Consider the following 18697-nt stretch of genomic DNA (forward strand, 5'->3'; position numbering starts at 1 on the left):
TGTGCAGCCGGCTCCACCCCCTGTCCCCTGGGCCCTGAGAGCCTGTGAGGGGCAGCTTGCCTTGGGACCCAGGGGAGCCCCCCCCCCACCTCCAGGGCCCAGGGCTGAATGTAAACCAGATGCAAACTATCTTGTGATCTGGGGGGGGGGGGGGCGGGGGGGGTCCCTGGCACCCCCTCCCGCATTCTGGGCGGTGGCTAAAAACCACAGTTGAAACTCTGCTGAGCGCTTGAGGGTTTGGCCACCATCCGGAGATGGAGATGGTAGGCCTGCACAGGAGTGGTCGTGCACTGAACATGCCTGGTCCCCGGGGTACATATATGCACTTAGCAGTACCCACCTATGTACCCACTGCGCGCAGACCAGCAGACGTACACACGCCCGGATACCCGTGTGCACACACGTGGATGCACCCAGAGCGCATACCTCCACGCATACGACACATGCTTGTGCATTCACGCCTCAAGTGTGCAGAATCTGTACACATATAATTCAGGACGGCGCACACGGGGCACTCGCCTTCTCCCGCGAGACTGGAGCCTAAAGGGGCCTGAGCGCCATCCGGCAGGGTCCAGGAGCCCTTCAGCCCAGCCCGCCCCTGCCAGGCAGAGCGTCAGAGCTCTACGGGTCCCTACTCCTGGAGCTGGGGAGGAGCGTGGGGACGAGGTTCAGGACCCCAGAGCTCAGGATCCTGCTTCAGAGGCCGAGGCCTGGGGCAAAGGGGACCTCAAAGAGCACCTCCCTAGGGAATCTGGCCGGGGCCCAAAGGAAGGGATACTGGTCGCACTCCAACAGTTTTGTGAGTTCATGACCCCGCACAACACGACGCCGATAGAGAACCGTCCCCTTGCGCGCGCGCGTTCCGGGGGGCTAGAGCGCGGTGCGTGGGGCCCGGGAAAAGCTTCGCCCCGCCTCCTCGCCCGAGACGGCGCCTGCGTACTGGACTAGATCAAGCCTTTTCTCACGCCGTTAGTTCAGCTCGGGGAGAGCGTATGCGCACGCGCCAACTGCGCCCGCCGGGAAGAAAGTCACGTGGCGGTCGCCGCGTGCGCTGCGGAGAAGACAACAACGTAGTTTCCGTTTCCATCACCTCTTCCTCTTCCGGTCCTGGAGGACTGCGCACCGGCTGGGTCTTCTGCTGCGGCCCGGGCGTGGGAGGCGACATTCGTCATGGCGATGTTTGAGCAGATGAGAGCGAACGTGGGCAAGTTGCTCAAGGGTATCGACAGGTCTGAGCCCGATCGGAGGGAGCGTTTCCGGCCAAGCGGCGGGGTGGAGGGGATTTTCTAGAGACCGCTAGGGGTGGTCAGGATCCTGGACTTGCCCGGGGGTAAGCTTTCCCGCTCCTCCTGGAGGAGGACGTGTTTAAGGGGAACGGCACTGCAGGGGTCTACGGGCAGGAGACAGACCTGTCTACCTCGCAGTGCTCTCCCTTTTTAATTGCTTTAAGGTCTCCTGTCTGCTGCTCAGCTTTCCCTTTCACAGCCCCTCAGTTTCCTGTGACTGCGCTCCTCAGCCTCTCACAGTGTGTGTCAGTGCCTCTTCATCTCTTTTTTCTTTTCCTCTCATGCCGTTCATTCAACACACGGCATTGAAATCTGTTAGCGCTGGGCGGTGCTGGGGACCAGAGGTGACCACGACAGTCTCAGGCCATGCTTCCATGGTGTTCCCAGTTCAGAGTCCAGACAAACCGGACAACAGGCGGTGATAGCCAGAAGTAGTCAGGGCTGGGATGGGGGAAGCTAAGCAGGAGAGGATGGGGCTAAACCAGGTGGGGGCAGAGGGGCGCGGTGAGTGGCAAAGATGTCCTGGAGGCCAGGTGTACAGGTTGCAGTGACTGATTGGCTGAGAGGGTGGGGGGGACATCCTAGAAAAGACCCAGGGCTCTGATGGGGTTCAGAGCTTAGGCTTAGGTCTGTAATGTGGTTAAATGTTACTAAGGTTATATAGAGCTGATTCAAGACTTTAGTAGAGTAAGTGGCCAGTGCCAGAGTTAGAGGAAGGGAAGGAAGGGAAGGAGGAGCAGGTTAACAGCACCCTTCTCCCCCCACCCCATAAAGTGACTGGCCTCAGCTCCTGTTTCCTCTCTGCTCACCCGTCTTGATTCTTCTGTAGGTACAATCCTGAGAATCTGGCCACCCTGGAGCGGTATGTGGAGACACAGGCCAAGGAGAATGCCTATGATCTAGAAGCCAACCTGGCTGTCCTGAAGCTGTGAGTGTCTGCCTCCGTCCCCACCTCCGGGCCAGCAGCTAGCAGGGGGCCACTGTCAACATTGGATGAGGCTGGAGTTGGGGGTAGTCTTCAGGATGTGGCTTCTCTTGGTGTGCGGGCTAGGAAGCCGTTTGAGTCGGGGTAGGAGGAGAGATGGTTTTTAAAAATTAATCACGGGTCACCTGTATGGGTTGTTACAAAACACAAAGACGTAGCTAAATAAGTACTAGTGAAAACCCACGTACTCACCATGCTTATGGCAAAGTTAAGCGTTGTCAGGGCCCCAGGCCCTTTGCCTCGCATGCTTCGTGCCAGCCACCTCACCCCCGCCCTGGTAACCACTCTTAGGCTCTCATGATCTGGCTTTATGTGAGTTTACCACACACACATGCATCCTGATGAGCTTGGCTCGGGTTTGCCGCGTTGAACTTGACACAGATGTAGTCCTGCCTCATGAGCTTTTCTGCATCTGGCACCTTCCACTTAGCAGCGGCTTTGTGAGATCGATCCCTTTTTCCTGCGGCTGCAGTTATCATTCTTGTGTAGTGCTTCCCTGTGCGGCTGTCTTAATGACTGTCTTAATGACCCGTCCTCCTGTTGATGGGCCTTTGCGTTCTGTCCCCACAGTGCTGTATTGACGCGCTGTCGGTTGTCGTTTTTATATATCGTCTCAGTTTTGATGTCTGTAAAACAGAGAGGACACTTGTATTTGTGGGGTTGTTTAGATTGTTACCGGCGTGATTGCTGCTTAGCGCTCGTCGCGCGGTAGCTGCTGTGCTGTAAGCTTTACATGCGTTAGCGCAGATGGTGTGTTGTCTTTGTGAAGTAGATAGGGTTGTTGTCATCCTGTCTTTCGAGGGAGGGGACTGATGCACAGAGAATTTCAAAGAGGTAGTCCAGGGTCACTTCTGAGGGAAGTTTGAACCCAAACAGTCTGCCTGCGGAGCCTCAACCACGACTCCAGACTATGCTTAACGTATTCGTTTATTTGTGAAGCGCTTAACAGCGTCTGGCTTACGGTGTGGTTGGCAGGGTGAACCGTCCCCATCTACAGAACAGGAAAGCAGGTCGCAGAGCCAGAGCGCTGGGATTGGGATTGGAGCCCAGGCATGTCCAGCTGCTGAGTGCTGGGCCACAGCACTGGGCATCTGGCGAGGCCCGGGAACCTGAAGAGGCCGCTGTGGCTCTGCCTCTTGTTCCCCTTCCCAGGTACCAGTTCAACCCAGCCTTCTTTCAAACCACGGTCACCGCCCAGATCCTGCTGAAGGCCCTCACCAACCTGCCCCACACGGACTTCACACTGTGCAAGTGCATGATCGATCAGGCGCACGTATCCTTCCAGCGTCCGGGCGCGGCGTGCGGGGGAGGGGCCGGGGGCAAGGTAGATGAAGTCCTGCGGCGCTGGTCTGCGAGTTCAGCCACAAACTCCGAGCACCTGCTCTGGGCTTGGTGCGCTGCTGGGTGGGACATTTGGGTGGCTGGGACAGGCCTGGCCCCTGCCCTCCCAGAACTCACTGCGAAGCGGGGGAGAGAGGTCCTCTGTCAGTGACAGCCTGCAGTCGTCTGGGCTTAGGGTTTAGAGAGGCCAGAGGAGGCAGCTGACCCTGCCTGGAGGGCTTCTTAGAGGTGGAAATGTCTAAAAGATGAACTAAATGAAGTGTTAAGGAAGGGTGATCCCGGTGGAGGGAACAGTACGTAAGGAGGCCCAGAGGAAAAAGAAGTCGGTGCTCTTTCAGAGGCAGGAGAGGAAGTTTGGCGCAGCCTCGCCACAGATTTCAAAATGCAATCTGGTCAGATTCAGAAGGGCGCTGGGAAGCCCTAGAAGGTTTCAGAACCGCAGAGTGAGATGGGTAGATTTAGGCTTTAGGAGGATTCCCATGAGGGTTGTAGCTGAGTGAAGGCCACCAGGCAAGAGGCAGGAGCCAGGAAGAGCTGGAGCATCAGCTGAACCTCATTCTCTTTGTCTTTGGAATCTGGCACGGCGCTGGCCGTCGGTGAATAAGTGTTGACTGAAAATAAACTGCCTTCCCCCACCCCCATTGCTTTGCTCTGGCCTGCTTTTTTGTGACAGGTCCACCACTTGGCCAGGGGAGCCTCCCTGTGCCCTTGAATCACTTGACAAGCTTGGCGGAGTCCCCCATCCGTGCCGGGCCCTGTGCTTCTGGCACTACAGTCCTGAGGCTGTCACACTTAACCTGCCCGTCAGCAGCTGAGCTGAGAAACGGGGGCTTGCGCGTTGAACCCGCTCTGCCAAGTGTGTCCATGGGAGTGCCTGCCTTCTGAGAGATTGTCCACCTTCCCCAGGGGTCTGTTCTGATGGCATTTTTTTTTTTAAGATTTTATTTATTTATTCGACAGAGAGAGACATAGCAAGAGAGGGAACACAAGCAGGGGGAGTGTGAGAGGGAGAAGCAGGCTTCCTGCTGAGCAGGGAGCCCGATGCGGGGCTCAATCCCAGGACTCCAGGATCATGACCTGAGCCGAAGGCAGACACTCAACGACTGAGCCACCCAGGCGCCCCTGGTGGCTTTTCAGAAAAAAAAAAAAAAAAAAAAAAAAAAAAGGCATACAGCATGCTGTTAAAAGGACAAAAAGCAAGGGTGCCTGGGTGGCGCAGTCGTTAAGTGTCTGCCTTCGGCTCAGGGCATGATCCCAGCGTTCCGGGATCAAGTCCCACATCGGGCAACTCCGCTGGGAGCCTGCTTCTTCCTCTCCCACTCCCTGCTGTGTTCCCTCTCTCGCTGGCTCTCTGTCACATAAATAAATAAAATCTTAAAAAAAAAAAAGTACAGAAAGCATACAGTGGAAAAAGACCAGGCTTCCTCCCCTGTCCCACAGCCACAGCACCCCGTGCCAGGAGGCAACGGTAGTTTGCCGTTCTTGGGTACCTTTCCAGAGATATGCTAGAGACGCGCGAGTACATGTGTGTGTTCATGGACACATGTGTGTCCCCCCACACACATGCCAGCCCCCCACCCTGCTGGCGGCCTCTTACGCATGTTGGTCTGCATCCTGCCTCTTTGCATCCCTCGTGCCGTCGCGTCTCCACATCGGTTCCCTAAGAGTTGAATCGATCCCAGTGTGTGGACGGGCCAGTGTTTGGTTTCATATGTCCATCGCTGGATCACCTGTCATCTTTACCAGCCGTGCTGCGGTGAACAGAAGGTGAACAGGGAGAGGTGGCCTGGGGCTCAAGGCTGTTTTCCCTTAACGCTTTCTCCTCTCAGCAAGAAGAGCGGCCGATCCGACAGATTTTATACCTCGGAGACCTGCTGGAGACCTGCCACTTCCAGGCCTTCTGGGTAACTTGGCTCCGGGGCCAGGGTGGGCGCCTGGGCCGCGCTGGGCTGGACTGCTGGAAGGAACAACCACGCGCACTTGCTGTCTGCTTGCATAACTGTGGGCGATCCGTGCTCGGGGCTTGGCGAGGGTGACTCGTCACCCTCACACTGAGCCAGGACGCCCACGTTGTCCCTTGTGCCCCCAGGCTGGGCACGTGTGCACGCACCCGCGTCCGTCCTTCTGCCAAAGTCCTCCATCCTCTGGACGCTCCCTCCCTTTCTTGCTCAAACTGGAACCCCACCCTCCACTTCTGCCAAGCGTCCTTCGCACCATCGTTCCCAGACCCGTCCCTCTCCCCCCGAAACCCCTCAGTCCTGAGGCTCAGGCGTTGTCACTTCCCTCCCCACTTTGTTGGTGTCAGCTCCCCTGATAACCGCTCCTCCTCTCATGAATCACAGCTCCTGTTCACTGCCACTCGCCACTACTCCTGTCATTCTTAGGTGCTCGCAAAGCCAGATCAGTGATCTTTCCACCACCCCGACCTTGGGGTTCCTCCATCTCTTGTCCTCCATGTGATCTCGGCCCCTCTCTCCCAGTCAGGCCCTAGATCAGCTCTCAGTGCATTGGACCCCCGAGGAGTTTAAAAAAAACTATGTGTGTGTGTGTGTGTGTGTATACACACACATACATGTGTATACTTGTGTATATGTTTATATTTATATGTATGTATGATATACATATAATATAAAATATATACATACGTACGTATCGATCCTTGACTCGGGCCGTCAGAGTCTGATCTGATCGGTCTCAGTGTGGTCCAGGCTTTGGGATCTGAAGAAATTATTCCAGGTGTTTCTGACGCCCAGTAGTACCTGCCTTCAGCAGTAATTGCTACCTTCTCTGCCCGTGAATGTCAGACATTTCTACCCCCTGACCACTTCCTCCTGGCTTCCCAGCTCACCTCTGAGAGGTCTGCAGCCTGGCATTCTTGGGCCTGACCAGCAACCCGGTCCTCCGCTGCGCTTCCTCCATCAGCGGAAGTCTGCATCGGAGACCATATGAGAGGCTGGCAGAAGGCCCGTCAGACCTGTGGTGCTCATCCCCTCCCAGCCCAGGGCCTCACTGCCCACTCCCAGCTCTTCACGCCCTCTCATCCCCTCTCCTCCCTCCCTTCTTATTGCAAGTTGTGCTCCTCCACCTTGTGGGAAAATCAAGCAGCCAAAGCAGAGCTCCCACGCATTACTACCCTCAGCCTTGACATTTGCTGTCAGCTGACCGAACACTTTTGTGTTTCAGTGGGTGAAACGTCCCTCCTCCCGGCTCAGGCCACCCCTCGGCTGGTGGACTGTTCCCTTCTCACCCCCTCAGTGCTGCTCCCTCCTCTCTTGTAGCAGCAAGCCTGGCCTTCCCTGGTTGTCTGGTGACCTTCCCATGGTCACCAGAGACCATGTCCACCCTGTAGTTCATTCTCGCCTAAAGAAGAGAACTCTCCCTGAACTTCCACGTTCCCTACCACATCTGCCTCTTGCCCGCTTTCTCTGTTCTCCGTGGAGCAGAAAGTCTTGCATCCCAGGAAACCCCTCCATGTCAGACGGAGTGGGATTGTTGGTTACCCCGCTCGTGGGCCTGGTTGCCTGTGCTCAGTCTGTCTTCCTCTCCCTGCTCACTTGAAGCCACTGCGTTCATTCCATTCAGGCTTTTGTGACCAGCTTCCTAGCGCCCACTCTCCCACACGTATGCACGTGCATGCACGCACGCCCTATGAAACCCATGTTGTCTGCCCTGTCGGCCACCTCTGATGGGGGACCACACACTGCTCCTTCAAATCCTTTTATCGTTTGGCTCCCGGGACGGTTACTCTCCTGTATATTCTCCCGTCTCACTGATCCTCTCCATTGTCCTTGTGGGTTCCTCGTTTCCTGCACTAACGTTGGAGGGAGCCCTTGCTGGGAGGGTGACTTTTTTTTTTTTTTTTTTTAAAGATTTTATTTATTTATTTGACAGGATAGAGACAGCCAGCGAGAGAGGGAACACAAGCAGGGGGAGCGGGAGAGGAAGAAGCAGGCCCACAGCAGAGGAGCCTGATGTGGGGCTCGATCCCACAATGCCGGGATCACGCCCTGAGCTGAAGGCAGACGCTTAACCGCTGTGCCACCCAGGCGCCCCTGGGAGGGTGACTTTTGAACAGAAGCCTGAAGGGCGTAGGCTAGCCATGGCAAAGGAGAGTTCGAGACCCAGCACCAGCCAGCACAAAGACCTTAAGGTGGGCGGGTGTGGGTGTGTCTGAGGAGCAGCGAGGAGGCCCCTGTTGCTGGAGCAAAGAGCTGAGGGGGAGGACATGACAGGCAGAGCCTTTGGGGCCTTGTGGGCCGTAGTAGGACACTTGGCCTTTTTTCTGAGTAAGACAGGAGCAGGAGGAGGTGGGCGAGTGCAGTTAGCTAATCTGTCTCTGTTCCCTCTTTGGGTCTGTGGTTTATGCCTGCCTGATTCAACCCCCAGCTCTGCGATTTGGGGCAAGTCACTTAGCTGCTCTGAGCCTTGGTTTTTTCATCTCCAGAAATGGGCAGAAAATAATGATTTATTTCCAGGGTTGTACAGAGAAGAAAGTTGGCATGTGGGCATGTGCCCAAGTGGTAGCTTCTGTTGCTAATTTCATTAATAGTAATATTCTTGAGGTTACTCACATTGGTGTGAACATTATCATTGTCCTCACAGCAAGCCCTGGATGAAAACATGGACCTCCTGGAAGGTATAACTGGCTTTGAAGACTCTGTCCGAAAATGTAAGTCCCTCTTGGTGCCTGGGCTTCCCAGGGGGAAGGGGTAGGGAGTGGCAGCAAGGTCCCAGGGGTGGCCCTTTACCGTCTTCGTTCCGTATCTCTGCAGTTATCTGCCACGTCGTGGGCATCACTTATCAGCATATTGATCGCTGGCTGTTGGCCGAGATGCTCGGGGATCTGACGGGTAAGTCCTCTCTGGGTCCGTGGTGCCGATGGAGGAGGTTGGGGGTGGTCAGGGGCCTCGGGCCTTGGCCAGCAACTCAGATGGACCCATCCCTGCCTCAGCAAGTCGCTGTTGAAGGTCCAGCCTAGCTCGTCATGGAGAGAGTAAGGAACTGGTATAACTTGGGGGAGATCCTGTGGCATTCGTTTATTTTATTCTGCATAAGTCATTTGAATGCCTTTCAGTACCAGACTGTTCTGGGCCCTGGGGATACAGCAGTGAATGGAACAGAATGGCTCAGATTTGTTCTCTCGGAGGTAGCAAAACGGATAACAAAAAGAGATGTCCAAGTCTAGGGTGAACTCATGCAAGACAGCTCACCGGGCTCGGGTGACTAGTGCCTCGGTGGAAAGAGGCGGGCGGCCTGAAGGCCGAGGAGACCAGAGGATGCTGAGGCAGGCGTGTGTCTGTCTTGTTCATAGAGCAGCCGGGGTACCTGGTGGGAGCACAGTGAGAGAGGGGCAGAGCCGAGGGCAGAGAAGTGGTGGGAGGGACATCTTTAGATACCTTGGGGCCTCCTGAGGACTTAGTCCTTTGTCCTGAGTGAGCTGGAGCCAGAGGAGGCTTCTGAGCAAGGAGGGACATGATCAGATTTGTGTTTTTAAAAGATCTTTCCAGGGGCTTCTGGGTAGCTCAGTCAATTAAGTATCTGGCTCTTGATCTCAGGGTCATGAGTTCAGGCCCCGCGTTGGGCTCCATGCTGGGTATGGAGCCTGCTTAGATAAAGAAATAAAACTAAAAGATCCTTCCAGAAAGAAAGAGGAAAGAAGGAAGGAAAACATGTTTGTGTATTTGCTCATTTTTTGCAAAAAGAAACACAGCAAGAAAAAGAAAAGGAAAATGGTCACTCCTTGCTTGGTGGGGGGTGAGCACAGGGAGGGAGAGTGGTGGGTTGGGGGTGACATTTGGCTGAGTACCTTATTTAGGTAGTTTTGCCTTTTGATCTGGTAGCGCGTGTGAGTGTGTGTGCGTGCGTGTTCAGTTTTTTAGCAGAAGCAAACTTTCATTGGCCGCTTTGTGTCAGCCTGTACTAAGTGCTTTACGTCAGGTAGTTGTTTTATATGTTTAAAAGTGAGATTAAGTCAGAAGGGAACAAACAATCCTGAGACTTAAAATCGAAAGAGAAGCAGATGAATTTATCAGATCGCTAATAGTCCCACAAAAGACTTAGTTCAAGTAGCAGGACCGTTTCCGGCCATAGGTGCTCACCGGCGGGTTTTTTTAAGAGCAAAAAGGGCCTGCAAAGAAATTCGCAGCTTAGGCTCTGGGCTTATGGTTTGTGATGGTGAGGACAAAATTTTAAAACCATTTCCGAGTTATGTGGAAAAGCAGAGAAGGAAGCACACACTGTTGTTGGAAACTTGAGATTTGCGCTGGGGGAGAAAAGGGGTAGAGATGAAAAGAAGGGGAGACAGGCCCTGTGATGTTATGATGGGAAAGTCGACAGGCTCCCTTTGGCTGCCATTTGGAGAATGAACCGTAGAAACGCAAGCGGGGCTGCAGGAGATACTGGTGGCCCCTGAGGCAGTCAGGCAGGGAGGGCGCCCTGGCCTTGGCTGCGGTCCTGGGGGAGCGGGGTGACGGAGCCCCCGCACGGCCTGTGTCACCTGCAGACAGCCAGCTAAAGGTGTGGATGAGCAAGTATGGCTGGAGCGCCGATGAGTCGGGCCAGATCTTCATCTGTAGCCAGGAAGAGAGCATCAAGCCCAAGAACATCGTGGAGAAGATCGACTTTGACAGTGAGTGGTGGTCCGAGGCGGTGGGCTGTGGGTCTAAGGAGCTGCCCTTCGACAGACCGGGGCTGGGGCTCCAAAGGACTTGGGTAGCTGTGGTCTGCTTCAAGGCCAGGAACTTCGCCTCTGCCAGAGTCCACTGACTTCTCTCGCGGGGCTTCCTACTGAGGGGTGAATGGCGGGGGGATGGTGGGTGTCCTTCCCTGGGACGCCCTGGGGTTGGACGGGCCTGGCAGGGTGTCTCCACCTCCTTGCTGGTCCTGGGGGCTCTGGCCTGTTGGCTGGCTGTCGTTGGGGATGGCGCCTCGGCCCTGGCATCTGCAGAAACACAGCGGAACACCAGAAAGCGTGGGTTCTGGAGCGGATAGCAGGGCGGGGATCTCAGTTCTCGGTTTCTTAGCTGTGCCACTTGGGGCCAGTGATTTTACCTCTCTGTGCCTCAGTTTTCTCATCCAAAAAGTGAGGATCCCAGCAGCAGTCATTATGACAAATACTGTCTAGTTCCTTGGGATAATGAAGTCGTTTGGTCTTCACATGAACCCCTTACAGTAGGGGCTGTTACTGTAAATTACGGTACAATATCCTAATACGTATGTTGTGGAGACGTGAGGGCAGAGTGAGACTGTCTGTGTGGAACACAGTCCTCAGCACTGTCGCACGCATAGCGGTCCCACAGCTGGGAAGGGAGCGGAACAGCTGTGCGGTCAGCACTCTCACCTGCGTACGGTGCATGTGTCGTAGAGTGAGCGAGAACCCGGGGCTGGGGATCAGCAGCTCCCTTGTATCCTGGGTCTCCTCCCCTGTCTCTTGTGTCTGATTCTGGGGTTTTAAAGATAAGAATTGGTACAGCGTGGCTTCTGGCTACAAACCAGCTCATCTGGTGCTACGTGGAGGATCAGGACTCAGTGGGACCTCACTTTAAATGACGTTGCCCCCTGAGTTGGGGTTCTTGGTGAGAAGTCACCGCAGCAAACGGCTCTCCGGTGAGGAGGTGCAGGTCTGGGGCTTGGAGTGTCTTGCAGGTGGCACGTAGAAAATGTAGCTGTGACGGCGGTGAGAAGAGCCAAGGACTCTTGGTGCGGGGCCTTGTACTGAGCGTGTCATGTAGTCCTAGGACCGTGTGGGGTCGATGCTTCCTGCAGGTGGGGAAGCTGGTGTTCATGAACGTGCCTGAGGTCACCCACCTAGTAAGAGGCGGAGCTGTGATTGGGACACAGGTCTCCTTGCTCCGGAGTTGAGATTCTTAACTACTGCCCCGTACTGCCTTTGTGAGGCACCCGGCTGGCTCAGTCAGTAGAGCGTGCGACTCTTATTCTTGGGGGTCTTGAGTTCAAGCCCCATGTTGGGCACAGAGATTACTTAAAAAAAAAAAAAAAAAAAAACCCACAACTGTCTTTGTGAAGGTGATGAGGGCCTAGAAGAGGTTTCTTTTTTTTTTTTTTTTTAAGATTTTATTTATTTATTTGACAGAGATAGAGACAGCCAGCGAGAGAGGGAACACAGCAGGGGGAGTGGGAGAGGAAGAAGCAGGCTCACAGCAGAGGAGCCTGATGTGGGGCTCGATCCCACAACGGCGGGATCACGCCCTGAGCCGAAGGCAGACGCTTAACCGCTGTGCCACCCAGGCGCCCCCTAGAAGAGGTTTCTGATCTGCCACCCCTAAAGAATTGTGGGTGCCCTGGCTGGTGGCTGGAGGTTGGTCTCCCATTCTTGCCGTATTGACCGCTCCCCTCTTCTCTTCCCAACAGGTGTGTCCAGCATCATGGCCTCCTCCCAGTAACTCAGCAGACGGCGAATAAAGATTTGTTGACTTCTTATTTCTGTTGTCTCCCGCTCATTGGCTTCCTGCGTCTGCTGCTCGCCCACCAGAGGGAGCCCGGGAGCAGGCCTCTGCCCACTCTGGGCGGGGAGCCACCTCCCTTCTGTCTGGGGCCTCCCTCCTACTTCCTCCCCTGCCCCATCCCCCCAGCAACTGACCTTCCACCCCCACCTCCCTGACCTGTCGGGTCACCAGTAGGGAGCCAGCAGCCATGAGTCAGCAAGGAGGCGGATGTGAATGAATAGGGTGTAGGAGTCCAGCCCTGCAGCTGGGTGTGGCCCCTGCTCCTCTGCCTTCTCGAACACCTAGGTGAACAGCAGTGGGTTCCTGGTGAGGGGAGGCACCACCTTTGCCCTTTGGCCACACTAGTGGCCCCACAGAGGCTGGAGGAGTGAATGATGGAGGATTCAGTCTGCCTCCTGTCCTGACTCCTGCTCATCCCATTGCTGTGTGTCCTTGGCTTGGCGACTCTGCCTCTGTTCCTCAGTTTTCTCATCTGTGAAAGGGGGAGAATGACTCACCCTTATCAGTTGTGGGGGATTCCATGAGCTCTTGCCAGTAAAGGTCTCTCATCAGGGCCTAGCCTGTTCTTGGCTGTTAGAACAGGGATCATTGTTAATTTCAGACTCAAGATTGCTTGTCCCCAAGGTTGCGAACTAGTCCTCACCATTCTGCTTGGCGAGACTTTACAAGAAAATTGGGGGGTTTAGCTAGGCTGTTCCTTACCCCCACCCCCATCCCCAAGTCTCAGCCCACACCAGCCAGGAGTTCTAGCTAATGTTACTTGATCTGTAGCTGTAGTTCTCCCTGTCTTACACGGGATTCCAGAGTCTGACAGAGTGGCTTTGGGCAAGTGTCTCCCCTCTGAACCTGCTGTCTGCAGGAAGAAGGGGTGGAGACAACAGCGACTGCCTTTGGAGGAAAGTGGAGGGAAAGAGATGTCATCATAGATGTCCAGCCCTTAGTGTAGCTCCACAGCTGTCACCGAGGGAGTGTTTCATTCTCCTAAGTCGTCACGCGTGATCTTTGCCTACAGAGAGGGCCGTGGCAGTGCCTGGGCTGTCCCCCCTTCCCAGTCCTCCCTCATCTGCTTACACTTACACCCATCATTCTTTTGAGGACAGTGACTGGGAGCCAGGGCAGGGCGGGACACCCTTTGCCGTGGGTGCCAGAACTGAGCAGGAGCCAGGAAGCAGGGTGTGTCCAAGTCCTGGGGACAAAAGGTGCCTCTGTGGCTCACAACTTGGAAGCCAGCTCTAAGGGGTGGGAGAGGGGCCTAGAAGGAGAGAATACTGTGATGCTATTTGATCGTGTAAGTCAGCAAAAGGCACCCCCTCTGCATGAGTGCGTCTCCCACTCACCCCGCTTGGCAGGTGCCTTCGTGTAGATACAACCGGCATAACCGACCATGGCTGCTCTGCAGGGAAGAGGAAATGATCTTTAGCTCTCTGGGAAACCACATCTTTTCCTGCTTAGCCTACTGCCTTTGCTCTAGGAGGATCCTTTGAGCAGCTGAAATCTGGCTATAGAGAGAGACTGCCTGAGTCCAAATCCCAGCCTAGTGACTTTTAGGCACATTGGTTGACCTCCCTACGCCTCGGTTTCCCAGCCGGGGAGAGCACCCACCTAACTAGTTACTGTGAACGCATGCATTTGAAGAGTTGGGAACAGTCTGGCCTATAGTAAGAGATGATGCATTTGCTGCCGGGCTTGCTTGCTTGGGCTTAGGGCTGGTATTTCAGTTGCTTCCATTGCCCTCTCTTGACACCCCGGTTCACGTTCCCACCCTAGGAGGGCACAGCCCTCTTTGGTTCATTTCACTAACTAGAATTAGCAACGGAATACAGCAGGGGCGCCTGGCTGGCTCAGTCGGTAGAGCATGCGACTCTTGATCTTGGGGTCATGAGTTCAAGCCCCACATTGGGCATAGAGCTTACTTAAAAAATAAAATGTCACAACATTTATAAATAAAAGGAGCCTTTAATTTAAACCTCACTGAGTGGGGCCATCCATTTCATCGCGGAGCCCTTCGTCTTGGAGGTTTTTCAGTGTCCATTGGGAGCAGGCAGGGTGGGGCCGGTGGCCCATAGCCCCAGCAGCTCTCCCTGCCAACTAGGCCCAGCACAAAAGTCCTGGGTTTGTTCTCTAGGTCACAGCCAACACTCCTGGATCTTTGGCGAGATCCTGGCATCCCCTGGGAAAATGGGCTGTGCCCAGGCCTCGTCCCTTTCCTTTGCGTGCTGTGGGATCCCTTCCAGTGCCTTTGAAAGAGGTGGAGAGAAGTCCATGAGCTCCCATACCTGGAGGAGCTGTGTCTTCTCATCCCCATCCCTGGTAGTCGACTGTGACACAGTCCCCTCCATTCATACTGTGGGCCAGTTCCTGCTCTAGTCTAACTCCATCCCTTACCTTCTTCCCTTTCCCAACTCCAATCAAGTTCACACTCCTCGGTCGCTCATGTCCAAACCATGGGAGCCATCTTGAGCCCGGGTTCTTCCTTCATTCTCATGGCCACCCCTCCCCCCCTTCCAATTCATGACAGTAAGTCCTGTCAGCTCCCCTTTTCCAAATCCTTCCACCACCCATCCTCTGTGGCTCTCTCCTCCTCCAGGACCCTGGTCCTGACCACGCTCACCTGGACCACTGTGGCAGCCCCCTGACTGGTCTCCCTGCCCTCGCTCCACTTACAGTCTGTTCCCCTCCTGTGGCTGCTGGATCCTGTAAACAGCTGCACGGGATCCCGGTCCTCTCCCTGCTTAGGGTCCTCCCAGAACTTCCCATTGCATTTCCAATAAAATTCAAACTCCTCATCATGGTTTTAAGTCCATCCGTTCGTTCACCTAAGATATATTAAGCTGCTCTCTAGAGCCAGACACCGGTTCAGAGACAAGGGAAACAGCTGTGAATGACCAAAGATCCCCACTCTCATTGGCTGACATTCTTGGGAAGAAGACAGATAAACACGGTAAACAAGCCAATCATGTAGCATGCTAAATGCTGATCAGTACTCTGGAAAAAATAAAGGAGAGAAGGCGTAGGATGCAATTTTCACTAAGGTGGTCAGGAAAGGTCTCGCTGAAGAGGTGATATTTCTGCAGATCTGCAGGGGAGGAGGCTGTTGAAGCCCTGGGGATCCAGTATGTGGATTTAAGATTTATTTATTTAGGGGCGCCTGGGTGGCTCAGTCATTAAGCGTCTGCCTTCAGCTCAGGGCGTGATCCCAGAGTCCTCGGATTGAGCCCCGCATCAAGCTCCTCCGCTGGGAGCCTGCCTCTTCCTCTCCCACTCCCCCTGCTTGTGTTCCCTCTCTCGCTGGCTGTCTCTCTCTCTCTATCAAATAAGCAAATAAAGTCTTAAAAAAAAAACCTTAAAAAAAAAGATTTATTTATTTATTAGAGAGAGAAAGTGAGCATGGTGGGGAGGGGGAGAGGGAGAGGAAGAGTGTCTTAAGCAGACTCTGTGCTGAATGTGGAGTCCTGTGTGGGGTTTGATCCCATGACTCTGAGATCACGACCTGAGTGACTTGAGCGGAAACCAAGAGTTGGTTGCCTAACTGACAGTCAGATGGAACTGACAGAACTTCCTGAATTGGATGTGGGGTGTGAAGACAAAGAGGAGGCAAGGATTGACTGCAAATCTTGTTGCCCACACAGCTGGAAAGATGAAGGCACCATTAATTGAAATGGGGATGACTGTAGGGTGATCAGGTTTGGGAAGATCAGAAGCTTAGCTTTGGATATTTAAATGTGAGAGGCCTATCAATGTGGCAATGTCATTTATTTGTATTTATTTGCTAACGTATTATTGCCCCCCCCATGTGAGCCACCTGAGAACTAATCTTGCTCATCATACTCAGCACTCGATTGCCAGCGCCCAAGAGCAATGCCTGGCACACCATATGTACTAAATGTTTGTTGGATGAATGAAGATAGACAAGTCCCAAAAGTCCTTCATCTTCCCGGTCAGCCAGTATTTATTCCAACCTACCTAACTCTTGTGTCCATTTTGTGAACCCTTCAGGTCTGTGTTCAAATGTCCTCCTTTTCTGCAAAGCCTACCCTGACTACTGTTTGACATTCCATCTCATGCTTAATTTTTCTCCAAAACATTTATCACCTTGGAATAGACTTCCTAAGATAACAAATCTTCCTTTACTAGAAGGTAGTTCCACGAGGGCAGGGATTTCTATCTTGTTTAGTGCCAAGGCGTAAAACATGATCTGGCATACAGTCGGCGTTTAACAAATATTTGCTGAATTTTTGTTGCTGAATAGGAATACACATTCCAGGCCTGGGCAGGTTAAGGCTCGATGGCGAGATCCCCGCCTTATGAATCATTCATGATCTGGCCCCGCCCACACGTAGAGAACGGGCGCGCTCACACGGGAGAGGGGACACGGCTCGTACCGGAGGGGAAGGGGAGGCGGGGGAAGTGGACTCTGCGCAGGCGCCGAGCTCTGCGAAGCCGGTCCCAGCGCCTTTCTGGTTAGGGGGCGCGCGCGCGCGCGCGGGAGGGCGGCGGCGGCGGCGGCGCGGTGCGCAGGCGCGGCGGGCAGTGCGCAGGCGCTGGGGGAGGGCGGGCTGAAAGCAGCTGAAGCGGCGGCGGCGGCGGCGGCGGAGGCTCGGGCAGAGGGGCGGGAGCTGCGGCGGGAGCGGACGGGCTGGTCGGCGAGCGAGAGGAGGCGGAATGGTGGACTACCACGCGGCGAACCAGTCGTACCAGTACGGCCCCAGCAGCGCGGGCAATGGCGCCGGCGGCGGGGGAAGCATGGGCGACTACATGGCCCAGGAGGACGACTGGGACCGGGACCTGCTGCTGGACCCGGCCTGGGAGAAGCAGCAGCGCAAGGTGCGCGGCCCGCGGGTCGGACGGGCTAAAGGGGGGCTTCCGAGGGAAGTTGGGGCCCGGGAAGAGGATTAGAGGTCTCGAGAGGGAATTGGAGGGTCTGTGATGGGAATCGGGGGTCATGAGAAGGAATTGGCGGGACTGGAAAGGGGTTTGTAGTCCTGAGAAGGAATTGTAGAACTTGACCAAGGAATGGGGAGTCTGAAAAAATAATTGGCGGCCGAGTAGGAAATATGGAAGTCTGTTGAGAGAGCCCGATGAAGGAATTGGAGGGTCTGGGCGGGGAACTGGGGAAACCGAGATGCTTAGAGACTAAAATGGAATTGGGGTCTGAGGCGGGATGTAAGGGTTAGAGGGTGGTTGAGGGTGCGGAGAGAAACGGGGGAGTCTGAAATTTGTGGGCCAGAACGGAATTAATCTCTGGGGGAGCCTGAAGAGGAGCTCGAAGGATGGAGGGTGTTATTTGGCAGTGCAGAAAGCTCTGAAGAAGGTTGGGGTTGGGGGAGTTCTAAAGGGGATGGAAATTCTGGAAGTCTGAAGATGGAGTAGGGGTATTAAGAAAAGGATATGAAGTCCGAAGAGTGGTGGGGATACCTGGGAGACTTGGAAGATGAGAGGGACAGAGGAAAGAAGTGGGTGTGAGTCTGGGCCGTGGGGTGCGAGGATGGTAGGGGTGTGGATGAAAGAAGTTAGGGAGTTGTAAGAAGTGTTTGAAGGGGAGAGATTTATTTGGGGTGCCCTGTTCTAATTGGGAGGCAGGAGGTGTATGAGGAACTGGTGAGGGATGGAGAGGCCGAAAGGGATGCAGAGGGTACCTGGAATGTTTTGAAGAGGGAATTCTGAAGAACTGAGAGGAAAAGGTAGTGTGGAAAAGGTGAGCATGCTGGAGAGAATGGGGGCGGCAGAATGGCGGGTAATGGGAGGGGGATTAGTTTAGGAAAACGAAAGTCTCATTAGGAAGGCAGTGTGTGATGGATGGACTGAGAAAGGAATTTGAGGGGGAGGGCTTCTAGAGGTACACAGTCTCGGGAATACAGAGTGTATTTTGAGACGGGGGGGGGGGAGGGAGAATAAGGGAGGAAGCTGTGAGAGTGTCAAGGAAGAATTTTGTCTCTTGTGGGGGGAGGAGGTGAAGGGACCCTTAAAGCAGGGTCTGTTTTCAGGTGGCATGTGGGGGTGTGGAAGCAACTTAGAGGGGACCGTAGTAGTGAAAGGGGGATCAAAAGGAATGGGAAGCCCAGAGAAGGTGTGTGTGGGGGGGGATAATTCAAGGTGGTTGAGGAGGGGAGCTCTCAGCTGATACAAGAGAGGGTTTGAGTGTGTTCAGGAAGAGCTAAAGCTAAAGAAAGGAGTGTGTTGAGTGGGTGTGTGTGTGTGTGTTGGGAGAGGTGGTTTAAAGTGTGTGTGAAGAGAGTGGCAGGTGTTTGAAGTTAGAGGCTTTTAATCCGTTCTTGGAGATCTGAATTTTCTTCCCAGATTTGTTACTCATCAGCTTTGTGGTCCTGGGCAAGACCCTTGCTCTCTTAGTACAGTTCTGTCTGTGAAATGAGGAAGGGTGGAAGGAGGTCCTGTGGTGCTGCAGAAATGGATGTGTACGGTGTGGGGACTTCGGGAGGGGGGATTTGGTGGAGCTTTTTCAGGAATGTGGGGCAGACTCCAGGGATTTGAGTGATGAGCTGAAGAATGAGAGTGGAGAGTGTGACTGGAAGCCTCCTAAGGGTGTGAATTGGTGCTCAGGGGCCCAGCAGGCCGCCCAGGGTGGAGGGGAAGGGTGAAAGGAGCAGCTGTTCCTGGGGTGC

At 54.5% G+C, this 18697-nt stretch overlaps 2 protein-coding genes across 2 annotated transcripts in view; both read left to right on the forward strand.

Annotated features, from left to right (window-relative positions):
* Positions 1-1085: 1085 nt before the first annotated feature.
* On the forward strand, positions 1086-12051 carry EIF3K (eukaryotic translation initiation factor 3 subunit K). Its single transcript, XM_026482383.4, has 8 exons — positions 1086-1229; positions 2116-2214; positions 3424-3544; positions 5442-5516; positions 8215-8281; positions 8385-8462; positions 10115-10240; positions 11983-12051. Exons 1-8 carry the CDS (start codon positions 1171-1173, stop codon positions 12012-12014), a joined length of 657 nt encoding a protein of 218 aa, XP_026338168.2. The 5' UTR covers positions 1086-1170; the 3' UTR covers positions 12015-12051.
* Positions 12052-16641: 4590 nt separating this feature from the next.
* The window catches only part of ACTN4 (actinin alpha 4), a 70731-nt gene continuing 68675 nt past the window's right edge, over positions 16642-18697 (forward strand). The window contains exon 1 of the mRNA XM_026482378.4: positions 16642-16901. Coding sequence (XP_026338163.1) covers positions 16740-16901 — 162 coding nt within the window. The 5' untranslated portion in view covers positions 16642-16739. The remainder of the gene's footprint in view (positions 16902-18697) is intronic.

This window comes from Ursus arctos, unplaced genomic scaffold (genome assembly GCF_023065955.2).
Source record: "Ursus arctos isolate Adak ecotype North America unplaced genomic scaffold, UrsArc2.0 scaffold_19, whole genome shotgun sequence".
Classification (NCBI taxonomy): Eukaryota; Metazoa; Chordata; class Mammalia; order Carnivora; family Ursidae; genus Ursus; species Ursus arctos.